Source organism: Sapajus apella, unplaced genomic scaffold (genome assembly GCF_009761245.1).
Source record: "Sapajus apella isolate SASKATOON/1434 unplaced genomic scaffold, GSC_monkey_1.0 scaffold35, whole genome shotgun sequence".
Taxonomy (NCBI): Eukaryota; Metazoa; Chordata; class Mammalia; order Primates; family Cebidae; genus Sapajus; species Sapajus apella.
The window spans coordinates 527,921-548,262 of NW_022436975.1; the positions used below are offsets into that span (position 1 = coordinate 527,921).

Sequence of the window (20,342 nt, forward strand, 5' to 3'; positions counted from 1 at the left end):
GACGTGACAAGTGCCAGTGTTAGTGCCAGTTCCAGCTCCAGGGCCTATGCCATGGCTGAAGCAAGCATCAGCACCAGCACCAATGCAAGTGCCAGTGCCAGGGCTAGAGGCATGGCTGGAGCAATGACAGTACCTGGGACAGTGCCAGTGCTGGTTGCAGTCTCAGGCTAGTGTCAGGGACTCCTCCTGCCAGTAGTGAAGGCTGAAGCTGAGCCTTCACTTTGTTTTGCTGTGGGTAGTCGAAAGGTCCCCACAGCTGTGGGCACTGGGGCCCTGACTTTTCAAGAGTCGAGGGGTAGAGTGGGGTTAGGGAGAACATGCTGCCCATGGTGTCTGTGTTCCAGTTCTATTTGTGTTTCTCAGTGATTTAGCCTTCAATTTGCGTATTGCAAAGTTCTGTTTGCCTTAACTTGTTTTAAAATGATAGTTAACTTACAGGAAATAAACCGGTTAAAACTACATGGTGATATAATTATATCAAAGTTGAAACAAAAACCATACCCAAGCATCTTTTTTTTTTTTTTTTAAATCCTTTGTTCCATAGACACTTGATTGAGTATTTAAGTTGGACATCTAGGTTTATGAATGACGTTGGTCAAATGTTTTATTGTTCTCTGTTTCGGTTTTAGCAGGAGGGATTTGCTGTTTCATAAAGTAAATCAGGATACTATATCATTTAATGGCTGTAACTTATCACAGCACTGGAATAAGCTGTTTTTTGGAAGTTTGAGAGACTACCAGTACACTCATTCCTCCCTCCAAATATAAAAAGATAAAAAGGCGATCAGTGTCTGTTGCACAAAATTACAACCGCTCTCTGCTTGTATTTGCCTAATTCTCCAGAATGTAGGGAAAAATAAAAATTCAATGAATTAGAAAAAAAAAAAAAAAAAAGTCAGGAAACAACAGATGCTGGAGAGGATGTGGAGAAATAGAAACACTTTTACAGTGTTCGTGGGAGTGTAAATTAGTTCAACCATTGTGGAAGACATTGTGGCAGTTCCTCAAGGATCTAGAACCAGAAATACCGTTTGATCCAGCAATCCCATTACTGGGTATATACCCAAAGGATTATAAATCATTCTACTATAAAGACATATGCACACGTATGTTTATTGCAGCACTGTTTACAATAACAAAGACCTGGAACCAATCCAAATGCCTGTCAATGATAGACTGGATAAAGAAAATGTGGCACATGTACACCATGGAATACTATGCAGCCATAAAAAATGATGAGTTCATGTCCTTTGCAGGGACATGGATGAAGCTGGAAACTGTCATTCTCAGCTAACTGACACAAGAACAGAAAATCAAACACTGCATGTTCTCACTCATAAGTGGGAGTTGAACAATAGAACACATGGACACAGGAAGGGGAACATCATACACTGGGACCTAGGGGCTAAGGGAGGGACAGCATTAGAAGAAATGCCTAATGTAGATGACACGTTGATGTGTGCAGCAAACCACCATGGCACATGTATACACCTATGTAACAAACCTGCACGTTCTGCTCATGTATCTCAGAACTTAATTAAAACTAAAAAAATTTTGTCAGAAACATTTTTCCTGTCTTTTTACTTTGAATCTTTCTGTACTTCTGTTACCAGTTTATTGGAAGACATTTTTATTACCTTCAAACAACATGACAGATTCTTTGACATGTTTAAATCATTTTTGTTCCATTTCTAATATGCAAGGACTTTTGTTTACCCTTTCACTTATCACGTTAATTTTTTTTTTGGCTATTAAATTTGTTTTATTTATGTTTTCCTTTTTTGTTTGTTTTCCTATATTTCTCATTCTATTTTTTTCTCTAGTGATTAGAAGGTTATATTCCCTGTTTCTGTTCTTTGGTGATTATCCTTGAAATGGTATCACATATACTATTCTTAAGTTAATATCTTAACTCCAGGCTTAGAGTGATATAAGGACTTCGGAACACTTGAGCTCCAGTCACCCCCCGTTTGATTTCCTTATTATCCATTTTCAGTTTTTCAACTCTCTACACATTTAATATTACTGATTACGTTGTTATTCTATCCTACTATACTTATTTTGTGTTTGTTTGTATTTTTGCTGATTAGTTCTTCCTGTATCTCAGACCTTTATTCCACGATAATTTCCTTATTCCTAAAGTACATAATTTAGAAATCATTTTGTTTTTTGAGACAGGGTCTCACTCTGCCACCCAGGCTGGAGTGCAGTGGCACAATCATAGCTCACTGCAATCCCCAAACTTTTGGGCTCAAGGGATCCTCCCATCTCAGCCTCATGAGTAGCTGAGACGACAGGCATGCACCACCACACCTGACTAAATTTTTTATTTTTTGTAAAAACAGGGTCTCACTTTGTTGCCCAGGCTGATCTCAAACACCTGGGCTCAAGTAATCCTCCCGCCTCAGCCCCCCAAAGTGCTGGGATTACAGGTGTCAAACACTGTACCTGGTCTAGAAATCATTTTAGTAATTAGTAAATACTTCAGGTTCTGTAGGTAGAAAATCCTCCTAGTTTTTCTTTGTCTAAAAATGTCCCAGGCCAGTGCTGGTGGCTCACACCTATAATCCTGACACTTTGGGAGTGTAGGTGGGTGGATCACTTTCTGAAGTGGGTAGATCACTTTAGACCAGGAGTTCGAAACCAGCCTGGCCAACATGGAGAAACCCTGTCTCTACTAAAAATACAAAAATTAGCCAGCTATGGTGGGGGGTGGGGGGCACCTGTAATCCCAGCTATTCAGGAGCCTGAGGCAGGAGAATCGCTTGAACCCAGAAGGTGGAGGTTGCAGTGAGCCGAGATTGCACCACTGCACTCCAGCCTGGGTGGCAGAGTGAGACTCCATCTCATAAATAAATAAGTAAATATTTTTTTTAAAGTCCTTAATTTGCCATCATTCTTGAAAGGAGTTTTACTGATATCATTCTGAGATGGCTTTCAGAATTCTGAAAATAATCCAGTCTTCTGGCTTCATTCATTGCTCTTTAGAAGGTTGATTTAAGTCAAATTTGTATTCCTTTGCAGATGTGCTGTCTTCTAAATCTTCTCATTGGGTGTGCTTTTAAAATCTTATTTGTGTACTTCTTGCTTTCAACAACTCATAGTCTTTTATATTCTCTAGTTTCATTACAGTGAGTATGTTAGTTGGATTTCCATTTCGTTGTTCTGCTTGGTGTTTGTTTGTTTTTGTTTTTGAGAAAGGTTCTTGGTCTGTTGCCCAGGCTAGAGCACAGTGACATGATCACAGCTCACTGCAGCTTCAACCTCCTGGGCTCAAGTAATCCTCCCACCTCAGCCCCTGAAGTATTTGGGACTATGGGCATGTACCACCACACCCAGCTAACTTTTTTTATTTTTCCTAGACACAAAATCTCACTACATTGTCCAGCCTGGTCTTGAACCCCTCAGTTCAAGTGATCCTCCCACCTCGGCCTCCCAAAGGGCTGGGATTACAGGTGTGAGCCACTGTGGCCAGCCCTACTTGGTATTTGTTTTTCTTCCTCTATCTTAGATCAGTTGGGAAAATTTCCCAGTTACTATATCTACATATTATTGCTTCCCTTCCTCTGTCTTGTTTTTCTGAAATTCCTATTAGACACATGTTGGACCTTCTCACTTTACTCTATTTCTGCACCTTCTCTCATGTTTTTTTCTTCTTAGCTCTCAAGCTATATTTTAGGTAATTTATTTAGATTTATACCTTAGATATCATATATACACTCTTCAGATGCATATAGCCATTTGTTACACCTACTCAATGAATATTTTTGTTTCAACAAATGTAGCTTTCATTTTTGAAAATGTAGTTTCATCCTTCCTCAAATCTATCAAGTCATTTTATGTAGTTTCTTGTCTCCTATCCATATTTTGGGGACTTTTAACCTTTTTAAAACAGTTATTCTATATTTTCTATCTGTTAATTCTAATATCTCAAGCCCTTAGCAGGTCTGTTGTTATTTCTTTGGACTGTTCCCACATGACAGTTTGTTTCTTTGTGTTTGATTTTTATTTGAGCATATCTTTGTTTGGCCTTACTCCGTGGTGAACTAGCAATCCAAGTAAATATGCTTTCTTTCAGACAGGATATATTTTTGCTTCTCTTGCAATCCAGCGGGCCCTGTGGGCCTGGAAGACGTCATTAAGAAGTCTACAATTCTTGACCCTTTTGCCAAGGCAGCACTTAAGGCTCCTGGCTTCATCCGTTCTCTTCTAACATGTACTTTTCTTTACGTTCTTATCTTTAGAATAGTTTTCATGTCCATTTTGTGATGTTATTTACTGACTATAATTTCTTCAGGCTCCATGAAATGTTTTCTGAGAATGTGTCATTTTGTGATAAATAAGACTTCATTTACCTCAGTTATAAAATGAGAGGATTGGAAATTCAGTCATAAATAGGCTTTTATGTAAACCATCTTCTGAACTTAAAAACTAGAGGGAATCCCATTGTGTCACTGGCCTCTCCATCATGGCGGTGTTGCTGCAAGCTGGGACACTAGGTTTTATCCTGCTGGGATATGCATGTCTCTAAAATGCGTAGTGTCTCAGAGAAAGCCTCTTATTGTTGTTCTCATCATAATGTTATCCTGCAGCTTTCCTTAGTATTGAGCATCCACGCAAAACAAATATTTCTTTCATGGGAAACAGGGTAAAAAATGAGAAAAGGACACTCTGTATCTAGGTAATATAGTTGGTTTAAAAAAATTATCATCTTAATGTATTTTTCAGCCATATTTGACTTAGGTTTTAGTTTCATGCCTATGAATGGTAGTTCAAACACCTGCCTGCACACGTGCAGAAACATGTCTTGAATCCAACTTTTTTTATCCTGACTAACCCACTTAAGAAGATCACTACAGTGGATATCTTTTTTTTTTCTTGGTGTTTCTTTAATTTATTTAAATTATGTTGACCAGTCACCGCAGTATATAGTGGTTTTCTAATGAAGAAGAGGGAAGTCTTGATCTCTGTATTAATCCAAACTGCCTCCTCAAAGAACAAATGTGAACGCTTTTTTACAGAATCTGCCTTCTAGTACAAGATGCCTGTGGAATGTTCGGTGAAGTACACTTGGAGTTCACCATGTCGAAGGCAAGACAGTTGGAAGGGAAGTGTTGCAGCCTGGTGGGAATGAAGGTTCTACAGAAAGCCACCAGAGGAAGGTGAGAATGTGTATCCAGTTTGCTACAGTGCTTGGTTCCTTTTATTAGTCTTTTCTCTCGAATTCTATTTTTTTTTAATTTATTTAACTTTAGGTGCATACTGTATCTGGCATTTCTCCCCATGTTATGCCTCCCCACCGCCCACTGTCTCTCCCCTACCCACCCCAACTGCCCCCAGTGTGTGATGCTTCTCTCCCAAAGTCCATGTGTTCTTGTTGTTCAACACCCACCTGTGAGTGAGAACATGCGGTGTTTGGTTTTCTGTTCTTATGTCAGTTTGCTGAGAATGATGGTTTCCAGATTCATCCAAGTCCCTACAAATGACACGAACTCATTGTTTTTTATGGCTGCATAGTATTCCATGGTGTATATGTACCACATTTTCTTTGTCCAGTCTATCATTGATGGGCATTTGGGTTGGTTCCAGGTCTTTGCTATTGTACACAGAGCTGCAATGAACATACATGTGCATGTGTCTTTATGGTAGAAAGATTTATAGTTCTTTGGGTATATGCCCAGTAATAGGATTGCTGGGTAAAATGGAATTTCTATTTCTAGATCCTTGAGAAATCGCCACACTGTCTTCCACAGTGGTTGAACTAATTTACACTCCCACCAACTGTGTAAGAGTGTTCCTATTTCTCCACATCCTCTTCAGCATCTGCTGTCTCCAGATTTTTTAATTACCACCATTCTAACTGGTATGAGATGATATCTCAATGTGGTTTTGATTTGCATTTCTCTAATGACCAGTGATGATGAACATTTTTTCATATGTTTGTTGGCGTCATATATGTCTTCTTTTGAAAAGTGTCTGTTCATATTCTTTGCCCACTTTTGAATGGGATTGTTTTTTTTCTTGTATATCTGTTTTAGTTATTTGTAGATTCTGGTTATTATCCCTTTGTCAGATGGGTAGATTGCAAAAATTTTTTCTCATTCTGTTGGTTGCCAATTCGCTCTAATGATGGTTTCTTTTGCTGTACAGAAGCTCTGAATTTTAATTAGATCCCATTTGTCTCTCTTGGCTTTTATTGCCAATGCTTTTGGTGTTTTAGTTATGAAGTCCTTGCCTATGCCTATGTCCTGGATGGTTTTGCCTACGTTTTCCTCTAATGTTTTTATGGTATTAGATTTTATGTTTAAATCTTTAATCCATCTGGAGTTAATTTTAGTGTTAAGGTGACAGCCTCTGACTTGCCGGTCAGATGCACTTTCTGGGTGAAGCAGCACCCCTCCCCACCTCGGTCTGCCCTCAATGATCTTTGCTGTCCATCGGACCAGACCTGTTGAAATGCACCTGGTACCTCGGTTGGAGCTAGGACATCTCTGGATTTCTGCGTCTCTCTCGCTGGGAGTTGTGCGCTGGAGTTGTATCTATTCAACCATCTTGGATCGACTCCCCTCTAATTCTGTTTTTAAAGGTAATAAACCAGGACCCTGGAGTTTGCCTGTAAAACAAGGCCAGAAGTTGAGTGAAACCTATAAAGTACCTTTAGGGGAAGAATTATAATTGACAACAAAAAGAATTAGGCAGATTTAATGATTCATAATTTTATTTAAAATAAGATTAAAACATTATACATGTGTTTTAATTATGAAGATTTGTCTTTTGTGTGTTTTCCTAGCTGTAACAATAAAGCATCTTTGGGTGGTAGGTTGTATAAATGAAAATCTAATTTAGTGAAAAAACATTTTGTGAGCTTTAAGCAAAATTCTTAAGATGTCATGTCTTTGCACTTTCCATAGTAAGCAAGCTTTGTTCCCTGCCAGGTTTCGTGGCACCTCACCCTAAAATGTTGTTTTTGATAGGCAGAGGTGGAGTGTTACAAAGATCTGGCCTATCTGTGCCTGTTAAATCTCCAGTAATAATCCTAATCTATGAATTAGGGGAAAAAGGAAACATTTTTAATGGAACTATCCAGTCATATAGTGAATTGGGGGTTTTCTCAATCTTCTTGTTACATTTCTTTCTTTAAATAGTGTGTTATTTTACCTCTCTTGTTGATGTTTTATTTAATTATAGTAACATCTGAGCTATAACAGTATCTGAGGAAAAAAACTCCCATTCTGAGTGTATGATATTCTGCTTTTAGAGCATTTATTGATAGCATCCGCCAGCAGTTTGCATCATAACCACTCTGGCTGTGACCATTCTAAATGGTGAATGTTTAGTGAGCATTTCTTTGACTGACCTCAGTAGGCATTTAGCTCTCCCACAGGCCTTGACTTTGAGTGCCGTCTGTCTTTCATGTGGCACTATACTAGTGAGTGACAGCTCTTCCTAAGAGCTTATTTTCCTGGGAGACATATATTTCATAGACATATCCCCTGTAAGCCCTGAGAAGATAAAAACACAAAAGCACATTTTTATTGATCTGTATAACTATAGTTTTTTGTTTTGTTTTGTTTTGTTTTGAGATGGAGTTTTGCTCTTGTTGCCCAGGCTGGAGTGCAATAGCACAATCTCAGCTTACTGCAACCTCCACCTCTTGGGTTCAAGCAGTTCTCCTGCCTCAGCCTTCCAAGTAGCTGGGATTACACGTATGCACCACCACACCCGGCCATTTTTTTGTATTTAGTAGAGATGGGTTTTCACCATGTTGATCAGGCTGGTCTCCAACTCCTGAACTCAGGTGATCCACCCACCTCAGCCTCCCAAAGTGCTGGGATTACAGGCGTGAGCCACCACACCCAGCCAGGTATGTTTTATAATAAATGCTTCCTCTTGTTTATAAACAGGCAGCTGTATTATAACTTAATTGCATTATGTATTTGGGGAATGCTATTTGTCCAGATACTTGGAAAGCATGTCTAGATACAAGAAAAGCTTGATTGGGTCACATGAATCTTACCCTTATTAACACTGAACCTCATTTTAGTCCTCATTAGAATATTCATTGTAGGCCAGGTGTGGTGGTTCACCCTTATAATCCCAGCACTTTGAGAGGCTGAGGCAGGCTGATCACTTGATCACTTGAGGCCAGGAGTTTGAGACGAGCCTAGCCAACATGGCGACACCCCGTCTCTACTAAGAAAAAAAAAAAAAAAAAAAAAAAAAAAAATTAGCTGGCCATGGTGGCACATGCCTATAGTCCCAGCTACTTACCCTGAGGCACAAGAATTGCTTGAACCCTGGAGGCAGAGGTTGCAGTGAGCTGAGATTGCACCACTGCACTCCAGCCTGGGAGACAGAGTGAGACTCTGTCTCAAAAAAAGAAGAATATTCATTGTAAACATTTCAGATTCACAGTCATCTGAGGAGTAAGCATAGTTATGGTAACCGTCAGTACCATTTAACCATCAATACCATTTAGAGGGGAGGCCTCTTTGACTCGGCTCCCACCCACCTGAGCCTAGCAAGGACATGACAGGGCTCCCGCCACAGGATGTTCCAGCTGTCAGGCGTCCTGGTGTGCTCCAGGCCAGAGGCAGCTGTTCTGGCTGGAGACTGCAAGACATAGCATCTTATGGAAATACTGCTGGGGAAGGACACAGCCAGACAGGACCCAGGAATCTTTGACTCTCTAAAGTTCTGGTCTTTTCACCATTCGTCTTTACAGCCATACATGTACCTAATATTTAACCTAGTTTTTGTGGCTGTAACTAGAAGCCTAACCACCATCTATAACATTTACATGGGAAATGTTTTTTTTCCATGGGAAATGCATTGAGTATTCCAACCAATTCATTTACTGATAAACGTTTGAATCTCCTTCCATGTTAACATTGGTGACTAAATATTTGATGCTTTTTTAGGTTGGGATTAATTTCTTTATTTTATGTATTTATTTTTATTTTGCCATGCAAGCATCCAAATAAATGTTTAGATTGTGTTTTTGTTCTTTTGGAAGCTATATTTCTTCAAAACAAATTATTAAATCGTTTTGGAATGCAGAATGTTATAATTGCCTATTAGTGACATCATTCATCCATCCATGGCCCAGTAAACACAACATTGTCTCTCTTTTTTTTTTTTTTAATGAATTATCATGTTTCATAGCAACTCTTGTAAACTTTAACAAAATACACTTCTCATAAACCTTAACAAAATATGCTTACTTCCCAAAATTCAAGCTAAAATGATTAATTTTATAATTGCAGTATCTAAGAAAGAAAATACCCTTTTCCCAATTGGAAGATAGTTGTATGTTTGAGCTAAGTCACAGAGCCTTTTGGATTTGGCCTACCAATTTCATCTGATCCACAGTTCTGGTGATGGAACATCACTCAGCCCTACCTGCTATTGAAAGGCCGTGTTGCAGGGGACTCATGACCACAGAGCTACCAGCCAGACACACATGCTGCCAGACACCTATGCAGGGAGCACCATTCCTGCCAGCTGCTTTGGTCCAGAGGCTTGCAGGAAAACAGCGACATAGCTTTTGTTTCTCTGACAGACTAATTTTTCAGATTTGAGTGTCTGTCAACTGATCAGAGGAAGAAGAGTTAGAAAAACAGCCTGAGCTTCAGTTTGAAAACTGTACAGTTTTCACAACAGTGCCAGTGTGATGTATGCTCACCGCAGGACGTGCAGCACAGCCTGTGCTTCCTTCCTCTCCAGGGCACTCGTGCTATTTATTCCTCTGTGACTCTGTGTTAAGGGACCCCCAATCTCTGTCCTCCCAAGTGGTCTGTGCGACACTTTAGTAGGCCAAACAAGCTGAGAAGTCACATGGCTTTGGTGTCATAATTCTGTGTGCGAACTTTATTTTTTTCATTGCTGTTTATTATATGCTTTTTATTTGCCAGGGCAATACTCAGAAAAAAACAACAAAAAAGAAATTCCCTGAAACATGTTAACCTATCATAGGTATGGAAACTATAGCTAGCAAATTCTTTTGGGGGGAGTGGGGAAAGGGGACCTCTTTCAGTTCAAAAATCTACTGGCATTTATTTCCCAACTTGTTAAAACAACCACTGAGTCCAAAATATATTATTAATTTATAGGTACTATTTTCTGTAGACCTCTTGAAGGTCCCTTTTACAGTAATGTACTGGAGAAGCTCATATTGAAGAGCATTTTGTTCATACAACACAGAGGGTGCTGTCCAAGTATGGAGAATGACAAAGGAAGCAACTGACATGGTCTTTGACCTTGAATTGCGTCTCTTTCAACCCAAAACAGGACAGGCAGAAGTATTAGAGCAGTTGATGATTCAATTCAAAAATCTAGTAGATCTTAGCTGACTGATCTCAGAAGGTTTCATGAAAGAAGTGAGAACAAATGCTTTAAACATCTTGATCTGGCAGAAAGAAAAGTGTCTCCAAATTGGTGAGATGTTATCTGTGAAGACAAATGTAGGACTGAGAGAGAAAGAGAGAGATGCAAAAGGGGAAGTAAGACGGTTTATTGAAAAGATAATATGGCCAGGCACAGTGGCTCATGCCTGTAACCTAGCACTTTGGGAGGCCAAGACGGGCAGATCACTTGAGCTCAGGAGTTTAAGACCAGCCAGGGCAACATAGTGAGACCTCCATCTCAAAAAAGAAAAGAAAAGAAAGTTCACTCACTTATTCAGTAAATATTATTTAGTTACTCTTTGTACTATGCTTCTAGCTAGTTGCCATGGCATTGAGCTATGTGCCAGATTTGGGGGATTTATGCCACACTGGAGTATACTGACGTATAAAGTCTGTTAGATAAAGCCTAAATCCTATTAGGGATTTTGCATTGATTCCAGAGAAATAAGGGTCAGTATGAGTTTTTGAGTGAAGAAGAGAAGAGGTCATAAACGTGAAAATGGAGTATAAGACTGTCATTACTCCTGTACGTATAATAGATGGGAAATGGAGGGAGAGATTGGGACAGGGCCACAAGGCTGGAAACTTCCCACAGTTGAAGGAAGGAGAACAGAAAACTGGTACATAGGGAGCTCTCAGGAGCTGTGGCACATGCTAGGAACACAAAATAGCCCACTTCCTCCGTACCCAGAGCAGCATGGGAGCCGTCGGGGGGGTACTCAGAAGGATAGCTGGTGACGCGTTACCACCTGGCAAGCCTCCACACAGAGAGAAGAGGCTCAGAGCAGCCACCTTGGAGGGGGTGCAGAGGGTGGGGTAAATGTAGAAGCTGTGGAGAAAACAGGAAAGGCATGGGCTAAGGACTAGAATGGAAGGGAGGAGGAAAGCTCCCAGGCCCACATAGCCATTTCATCCCATGGGGAGTGAAGACAGGGCGAGGACCACTGCCGTGGTCAGCTTCCATGACAGGGTTAGTGGAGGAAGTGCATTTCAGAGAATTAGCCAATTGAGAAGCTATTGTCTAAATACCAGCTCTCATTTTTATGGCAGCAGATTAAGTGGTGATAAGCTTTATGGCAGAAGCCACACTTAGTCAGTATGCTCAGAAATTAACCAATCTGAGTCAGGATAGAAAGTTTCTTTGAAGCCCCCAGTGGGATTCCCAGCCCACTGCCCTGCTAGCCTCTGCACTAGTTTCCTGGGCTTTATTTAAGCCCCTTTTCCCTCATAGGCCAGTCTCATGCTGCACCCTGATTAAGGGCTCGGCACTGTCTCCCTCGTCTCCTTCTGCAGCTACCACCAGGTCCCCTTTCCTCTCCACTGCAAGCACCATGGAGGTCAGGTGCAGCTCACTCTGGTGCCTGTGCCTAGGGCTGTGTGGGATGTCTGCTGACCTGTGGTCCAACACAGACACATGTTTTAATGTCAGTGAATGATGTCATAGGTATGGGTTTGAGTGTGTCCCTTTTTTTGATTAATAATATGAGAACATCATGACATTCATATGAGGAGCCCTCCCATGCATCATAGATGTATCATACAGGGGCTGCCCTCCAGTGCTGGCCTATGCCAGGTGCTCACCTCCCCCCATCCCCTTCAGTGCTGGCCTGTGCCACATGCCCGCCTCCCCCCATCTCCTCCAATGCTGGCCTGTGCCACATGCCCGCCTCCCCCCATCTCCTCCAATGCTGGCCTGTGTCACGTGCCCCCCTGCCTCCATCCCTTCCAATGCTGGCCTGTGCCATGTGCCCACCTGCCTCCATCCCCTCCAATGCTGGCCTGTGCCATGTGCCCACCTGCCTCCATCCCTTCCAGTGCTGGCCTATGCCATGAGCCTGCCTGCCTCCATCCCCTCCACTACTGGTCTGTACTAGGTGCCCACATGCCCCCACCACCTCCAGTGCTGACCTGTGCCATGCGCTGTCTGGGCTCTGAGTCTAATGGACCTATGATGGCTTCATCATCATCACAACTGTAGGGTGTCCGACACGTAGACAGTCAGTGAGGGTGTGTCAATTGCATGCCCAGTCACCGTATTTCACACTTGCCTCCTGGTTGGTAGGCTCCCTCCGGGCAGGTGCTGTTTCTCATTCACCATTATATTTCCTGTAGATAGCAGAATTTCTGATACATGATAAGCAAATAATTTGTATTTGTGGGATGCACATTAGGTATTTTCTTGGGTTAATCTTAGAACTTTTCTCAGCAAGATTTAAATGTGTATTTTTATACTTCATAAGCATAATTTTTGGAGCTCAATTTTGGCAATAAGGGTAGAGACCTGTTTGGTGCCAGGGTCTGTGTGCAGTGCAGGTGACAACCCACACTAGCTATGTGCCTCTGGACACAGAGCCTTGGTGTCTTCGCTAATCTAAGGGGAAGTTAACATGGGCACGCAGGGAAAGCACTTTATCATGGATGGCAAGAGTGTGAGTGTTCATTATTAATTTTCACAGGAAAAAAATGTTGTATACATTGTGCTTTCCTTTTTCCTTTTAGTCTTCACAAAAGTGAGTTACAGAGGAGGAGGCTCTGTATCCCCCCAGTGTTACAGAAGAGGGCCTGTGACAGAGGTAGAGTGACTGGCCCAGGGTCCACCAGCCAGCCCAGCTGTGACTGGGCAGGATTCTGGGGACTTCAGTTTCCCACAGAGCCCATCACGTTCCATCCAGCTGCGTGAGACTGGCATACACCAAAGTGCTGGAGAGGGAACCCTTAGGAATCATTCTACACAAGTTTACTGGGCTGGGTTATTTATTGGAGAATCATTTCAAAGGCTCCTTTAACAGGAAATACGTAGTGGTAGGAGCTCTCCTCGGGTAAGAAACTTCAATAGTAATTTCCCTTCTTTGATTTTCCTTCTTCAAAAAGGCCGCTCTTTTAAAAAGCCACACACTTCCCTCAGGGTTTGAGGTCCAGAATCTCTTTCTTAATTGCTGTGCTTAGAAACCCTGCTTCAAGGGACATTTCTAAGAATTCTTTCATGATTTTGAAAAATAAATTTGTTCCTGGTGACTTCACTAAAGTTCCTGAAAGGAGAATGAAGTACCGCTTAAGAGAGAATGCTGGGCCCTGCACAGTGGCTCACACCTATAATCCCGGCACTTTGGGAGGCCAAGGCGGGCACATCACCTGAGGTCAGGAGTTGGCGACCAGTCTGGCCAATGTGGCAAAACCCTGTTTCTACTAAAAATTTTTTAAAAATTAGTCAGGCATGGTGGTGTGCACCTGTAATCTCAGCTACTCAGGAGGCTGAGGCAGGAGAATCACTTAAACCCAGGAGGTGGAGGTTACAGTGAGCTGAGATCATGCCATTACGCTCCAGTCTGGGCAACACAGCAAGACTCTCTCTCAAAAAAAAAAAAAAAAAAAAAAAGATTGCTGAATTTTAAGACCAGGGCTGCTCAGAGCAGCAGTAGACACCTCCTACCTGAGCAGCATGCTGTTACTTCAAGCCCTTCATCAATTTGGAGGCATGTTTTGTGTTTTCTTTATAGTTTTTTTTCTATTTCTGCCAAATGTTACCTCCCACTAGTATTTTAAGTCAAAATTAAATCTTTTTATTGTCCTTTAAGACTGGATATTTTGGCCAATATTTAACTGTTCGGGGAAGGATAAATAACAGTAAAACAGTGAATAGAAATTCACGTAACCAACTGTTTTCAAGATTGTATCCCCTCTTCTGATAATCAGTATCTGAGCATCAGCTTTTCCTGGCTGTTAATACTGTGAATGTTTTGGTTTTGTGTTCTGATGTACTTTTCTCTTGACATTCTCTCTTAGACTTTCTTGTGTATTTGTTCTGTTTACACCCCTTATTTTATGGCCATGGTGTTCTCTAATTCGGGGGGCGTGTGGGCACTCTGCACGTATCGGAAAGGGCTCTAAACTTGGTATCAAGAGACCTGAAATGTATTCCTGGCTGTGTTCCCAGTACCAATAGAGGTGGCCCCGATTTGTCAGAAAATGAAAAGACTGGACCAAATGACCTTTAAGCTTCTTCAGAGTTTGAGGTGACTTTTCCCTTTCAGGGTTAGTAGGGTTGGGCTTTCTTTTACCTTTGTACAAATAAACACTTTTTTCATTTGAATGCCTTTGCTTAAAGGAGAGGTTGAACCTAAGCATTTTTTTTTTTAACAGATACACTCAAAAGCTTGCCATCTATTTGCCAGATGTGTAACATGCATCTTTGATTAAGCATAATAAAAAAATAATTGAAGTATCTCTTTGTAAGGTCTTCTGCTAAAATAATATGGGGTTTTTTGTTTTGTTTTTGTTTGTTTGTTTGTTTGTTTTTGAGATGGAGTTTCACTCTTGTTGCCCAGGCTGGAGTGCAGTGGTGCGATCTTGGCTCACTGCAACTTCTACCTCCCAGGTTCAAGCGATTCTCCTGCCTCAGGCTCCTGAGTAGCTGGAATTACAGGAGCGCTACACCACATCCAGTTAATTTTTTAAACATTTTTAGTAGAGACAGGGTTTCACCATGTTGGTCAGGCTGCTCTTGAACTGCTGACCTTGTGATCTGCTGACCTTGTGATCTGCCCACCTCGGCCTCCCAAGTACTGGGATTACAGGTGAGCCACTGCGCCTAGCCTCAAATAATGCATTCTAAGCATCTGGATTGTGATTTCTTTTTTAACATAAAACATTTTAGAAGGTAAAATAAACTATACAAAAATTTTCTTTGGATTGGTTACATTTTAGGAAGATGAAGCCTGTTTTCCTAATTTTTATTTAATTGCTTTATTTCTCAGTGTCTTTGTTGTTTCTGTAAACTGACAATTATTTTTACTAGTGAGTCTAATGAAAGATTAAGAGATCATGATTTATTTTAAAGGAAAGATATTTTTTAAATCTAAGGTCTTAGTCCCAAGTCACACAAATCATGATTAGAATTTACAACTCTCTAAGGCTTCAACTGTTTCTTCATTTCCTATGTATTTGGTTGCTTTACTTTGAACACATTAATTTATTCTTATACAAGGAGTCTTTATCTTAATAACTGAATCTGCTTACAATAATTTCAATATTGCATATTTTACATGAGAACAATCAAGAAAATCAGGAGAAGTTGAAAAGTTGAATCTTTAATTTACAAGGACTTATTTTCTCTTTAGAATAAGAAAGTAACCTGAGCAATATTATACTTCCAAGATTTAGTTTCTTCATTTTTATTAGCAGCTAAACAGTCATGAATCCTCAATGATTTAATTAAAGAGGGAAAAAGGAGGCTAGAAGAATATGGGGTATAGCACCAATAATAAAATTCAAAGGGATACAATTAAACCAGGCTGGTCATTGTCCTGAAACATTACTCTAATGCAAACACAGAAATAGAACCAGAAGTAAAGGAAGGAAACATCTTTAAGAGAAGACATGAAATGGGCCATAAAAGAGGTTTTATGAAGTCTAAAGTGAACTAGCTAAAAGGAGCATGCTACAACATGGATGGACCTCAAAAACACGATGCCAAATCAAAACAAAAAAAAGAAAAACAGACACAAAAGGTCTCATGTCTTGTGACTCCCTTTATGTGAAATGACCAGACCACGCAAATCTAGACCTGGCAGATTGGCTGCCATGGTCTGGGACGAAAGGAAATGGGAGTGACTGCTAATGGGGATGGGGTCTACTTTGGGATAATGGAAATATTCGGTAAATAGAGATAGTGTGTGTACAACATTGTGAATGTACTAAATGCCACTGAATTGCATACTTTAAAATGACTAATTTTTTGAGGTTTTAATTTCCTTTTGTTATTTTCTTACTATAATTTTACGTTATATTAATTTTACCCCAAGTTTAAAAAAGAAAAATAAACTGATTGTCTAGAAAGTACTTATGCTGTTATAAAAATAACTACAGAGATCAGGGGAAGATGGCTGACTAGGAACAGCTCAGGATTGAAGCTCCCAGTGAAAGTGCAGAGGGTGAGTGGACGCCACATTTCCAGACGGATTTTTATTGCCCACAGACTAGGAGATTCCCAGGCGGAGGAGTCCCACACGTCGCCAGAGTGGCTGTTTCAGCCGGCGCGGCTGTTTCGGCCTCAGCAGCTGCTTTGCCCACGCCCCTGCTTTGTCCACACCCTGGCGCAGTGGTTCTCCGAACAAAAGACACTGGTCCAGGTGCCCTCTTAGCTGGTGACTGGAGCCCTGAGATGGCAGAGTCGCCCATTCATCTGAAATAGCGAGCCAGGCCAGGAGATTCCTAGGCAAAAAAACCACCAGGAATCTCAGTGCCGCTGTTTCAGCCGGCTCAGTGAGTCGGGACACAGGAGATCCCGGTGCCTTTTCAACAGGCAACTGGAACACTGGGAGAGATCGACAGTTCAACAACAACAACAAAAAAAAGACTCTGAGTCAGGAAGCCAGGTGATCAGGCTCGGCTGGTCCCACCCCTGCCAAACAAACAAACAAAAAAAGCAGTACATGAAAAAGCTCTGGGTTGAGAGTTTCACAGCAAGCACGGGTGAACCCAGGACAGTCAGGCTCTGTTGGGGAGGGGCGTCCGCCATTACTGAGACACTCCACCACTACGGAGTCAGTCTGACCATTGCTGAGGCAACCTGCCACTACAGAGAGAGTTCTCCATAACAAAAGCGGGCCACCATTGCCAAGGCAGTTCTATCTACACTCATATAAACAGGACCGCAGGGAAGATTATACGGCAGCTGGGCAGAGCCCACAGCAGCTCAGCAAAGCCTCTGCAGACAGACAGTGACTAGGCTGCCTCCTCACTGGGCAGGACAGCCCTGAAAGAAAAAAAAAAGGGCAGCAGCACAATGGAAACTCATAAATAAAGCCCTAACTCCCTGGGACAGAGCACCTGGGGAAAAAAAAAAAAAAAAAGGGAGTTTATGAGTTCTGCTGCAGCAGACCTAAACGTACCTGCCCAGCAACTCTGAATGAACAACGGAGCTCACAGCTCAGGACTTGAGCTCCAATAAAGGACAGACTGTCTCCTCAAGCAGCTCCCTGACCCCTGTATATCCAAAGAGTCACCTCATAAAGGAGATAACAGACTGACATTAGGCAGGCATCCTACTGGGACAAAGATAGCAGAAGAGGAAACTGGTAGCAACTCTTACTGTTCTGCAGCTGCTGCAGGTGATCCCCTGGCCAGCAGGGCCTGGAGTGGACCTCAGCAATCCTACAGCAGAGGGGCCAGACTGTTAGAAGGAAAGCTAAGAAAAAGAAGTAACTTCAGCATCCACAAACTGGAAGTTCACTCAGAGACCCAATCTGAAAGTCAGTAATGACAAAGACAACAGGTGGATAAACCCACAAAGATGGGAAGAAACCAGCATAAAAAGGATGAAAACACCCGAAACCAGAACACCTCTCCTCCTAAAAGGGATCACAACGCCTCACCAGCAAGGGAACAAGGCTGGATGGAGAAGGAGTGTGATGAAATGACAGAATCAGACTTCAGAAGGTGGGTAATAAGAAACTACAGTGACCTAAAAGAACATGTTCTAAACCAATGCAAAGAAACTAAGAACCTTGAAAAAAGATTTGACGAAATGCTAATGAGAATGGACAACAAAGAGAGGAATATAGGTGAATTGATGGAGCTGAAAAACACAACACGAGAACTTCGCGAAGCGTGCACAAGTTTCAACAGCCAAATTGACCAAGCAGAAGAAAGGATATCAGAGGTCGAAGATCAACTCAATGAAATAAAAGAAGAAGGCAAGAATAGAGAAAAAAGGGTAAAAAAGGAATGAACAAAGTCCCCAAGAAATGTGGGACTATGTGAAAAGACCTAATCCACGTTTGATAGGTGTACCTGAATGTGACAAAGAGAATGAATCCAAGCTGGAAAATACGCTTCAGGATATCATCCAGGAAAACTTCCCCAACCTAGCAAGGCAATACTGGACAATATTCAAGTCCAGTAAATACAGAGAACACCACAAAGATATTCCTCAAGAAGAACAACCCCAAGGCACATAATCATCAGATTCACCAGGGTTGAAATGAAGGAGAAAATGGTAAGGGCAGCCAGAGAGAAAGGTCGGGTTACCCATAAAGGGAAGCCCATCAGACTCACAGCAGATCTCTCAGCAGAAACCCTACAAGCCAGAAGAGAGTGGGGGCCAATACTCAACATCCTTAAAGAAAAGAACTTTCAACCCAGAATCTCCTATCCAGCCAAACTAAGCTTCATAAGTGAAGGAAAAATAAAATCCTTTGTGAACAAGCGAGTACTCAGAGATTTCATCACCACCAGACCTGCTTTACAAGAGCTCCTGAAAGAGGCTCTACACATATAAAGGAACAACCAGTACCAGCCACTCCAAAAACATACCAAATGGTAAAGAGCATGAACACAATCAAGAATCTGCATCAACTAACGAACAAAACAGCCAGCTAACATCAAAATGGCAGTGTCAAATTCACACATAACAATATTATCCCTAAATGTAAATGGACTAAATGCCCCAATCAAAAGACACAGACTGGCAAACTGGATAAAAAGCCAAAACCCATCAGTGTGCTGTATCCAAGAAACCCATCTCACGTGTAAGGATACACAAAGGCTCAAAATAAAGGGATGGAGGAAGATTTACCAAGCAAATGGAGAGCAAAAAAAAAGCAGGAGTTGCAATTCTCATCTCTGATAAAATAGACTTTAACAAAGATCAAAAGAGACAAAGAAGGACATTACATAATGGTAAAAGGATCAATGCAACAAGAAGAGCTAACGATCCTAAATATATACGCACCCAATACAGGAGCACCCAGATACGTAAGGCAAGTTCTTAATGACTTACACAGAGACTTTGACTCCCATACAATAATAGTGGGAGACTTTAACACCCCATTGTCAATATTAGACAGATCAACCAGACAGAAAATTAACAAGGATATCCAGGACCTGAACTCAGACCTGGACCAAGCAAACCTAATAGACATTTACAGAACTCTCCACCCCAAATCCACAGAATATACATTCTTCTCAGCACCACATCACACCTACTCTAAAATTGACCACGTAATTGGGAGTAAATCACTCCTCAGCAAATGCAACAGAACAGAAATCCTAACAAACAGTCTCTCAGACCACAGTGCAATCAAGTTAGAACTCAGAATGCAGAAACTAACTCAGAACCGCACAGCTTCATGGAAACTGAACAAGTGGCTCTTGAATGTTGACTGGATAAACAATGAAATGAAGGCAGAAATAAAGATGTTCTTTGAAACCAACGAGAACGAAGACACAACATACCAGAATCTCTGAGACACATTTAAAGCAGTCTGTAGAGGAAAATATATAGCAAGAAGTGCCCACATGAGAAGCAAGGAGAGATCTAAAATTGACACCCTATTCTCAAAATTGAAAGAGCTAGAGGAGCAAGATCAAAAAAACTCAAAACCTAGCAGAAGACAAGAAATAACTAAGATCAGAGCAGAACTGAAGGAGATAGAGACACAAAAAAACCCTTCAAAAAATCAATAAATCCAGGAGCTAGTTTTTCGAGAAGATCAACAAAATAGACTACTAGCCAGATTAATAAAAAAGAAAAGAGAGAATAACCAAATTGATGCAATAAAAAACGATAAAGGGGATATCACCACAGATTCCACAGAAATTCAAACCATCATCAGAGATTATTACAAACAACTCTATGCACATAAACTAGTAAACCTGGAAGAAATAGATAAATTCCTGGACATTTCCCTCCTCCCAAGCCTAAACCAGGAAGAAGTTGAAACCCTGAATAGACCAATAACAAGGTCTGAAGTCGAGGCAGCAATTAAGAGCCTACTACCCAAAAAAAGCCCAGGTCCAGATGGATTCACAGCCGAATTCTACCAGACATACAAAGAAGAGCTGGTACCATTCCTTCTGAAACTATTCCAAATAATCCAAAAAGAGGGAATCCTTCCAAAATCATTTTATGAGACAAACATCATCCTGGTACCAAAC

The 20,342-nt window shown here is 41.3% G+C and overlaps 1 protein-coding gene across 5 annotated transcripts in view; it reads left to right on the plus strand.

Moving 5' to 3' along the window:
* The window catches only part of SPIDR (scaffold protein involved in DNA repair), a 468,259-nt gene that overhangs the window by 393,461 nt on the left and 54,456 nt on the right, over positions 1 to 20,342 (plus strand). For all 5 annotated transcript variants that reach the window (XM_032296341.1, XM_032296342.1, XM_032296343.1 and 2 more), the window contains one exon: positions 5,022 to 5,162. In XM_032296341.1, the coding sequence (XP_032152232.1) occupies positions 5,022 to 5,162 (141 nt within the window). The remainder of the gene's footprint in view (positions 1 to 5,021; positions 5,163 to 20,342) is intronic.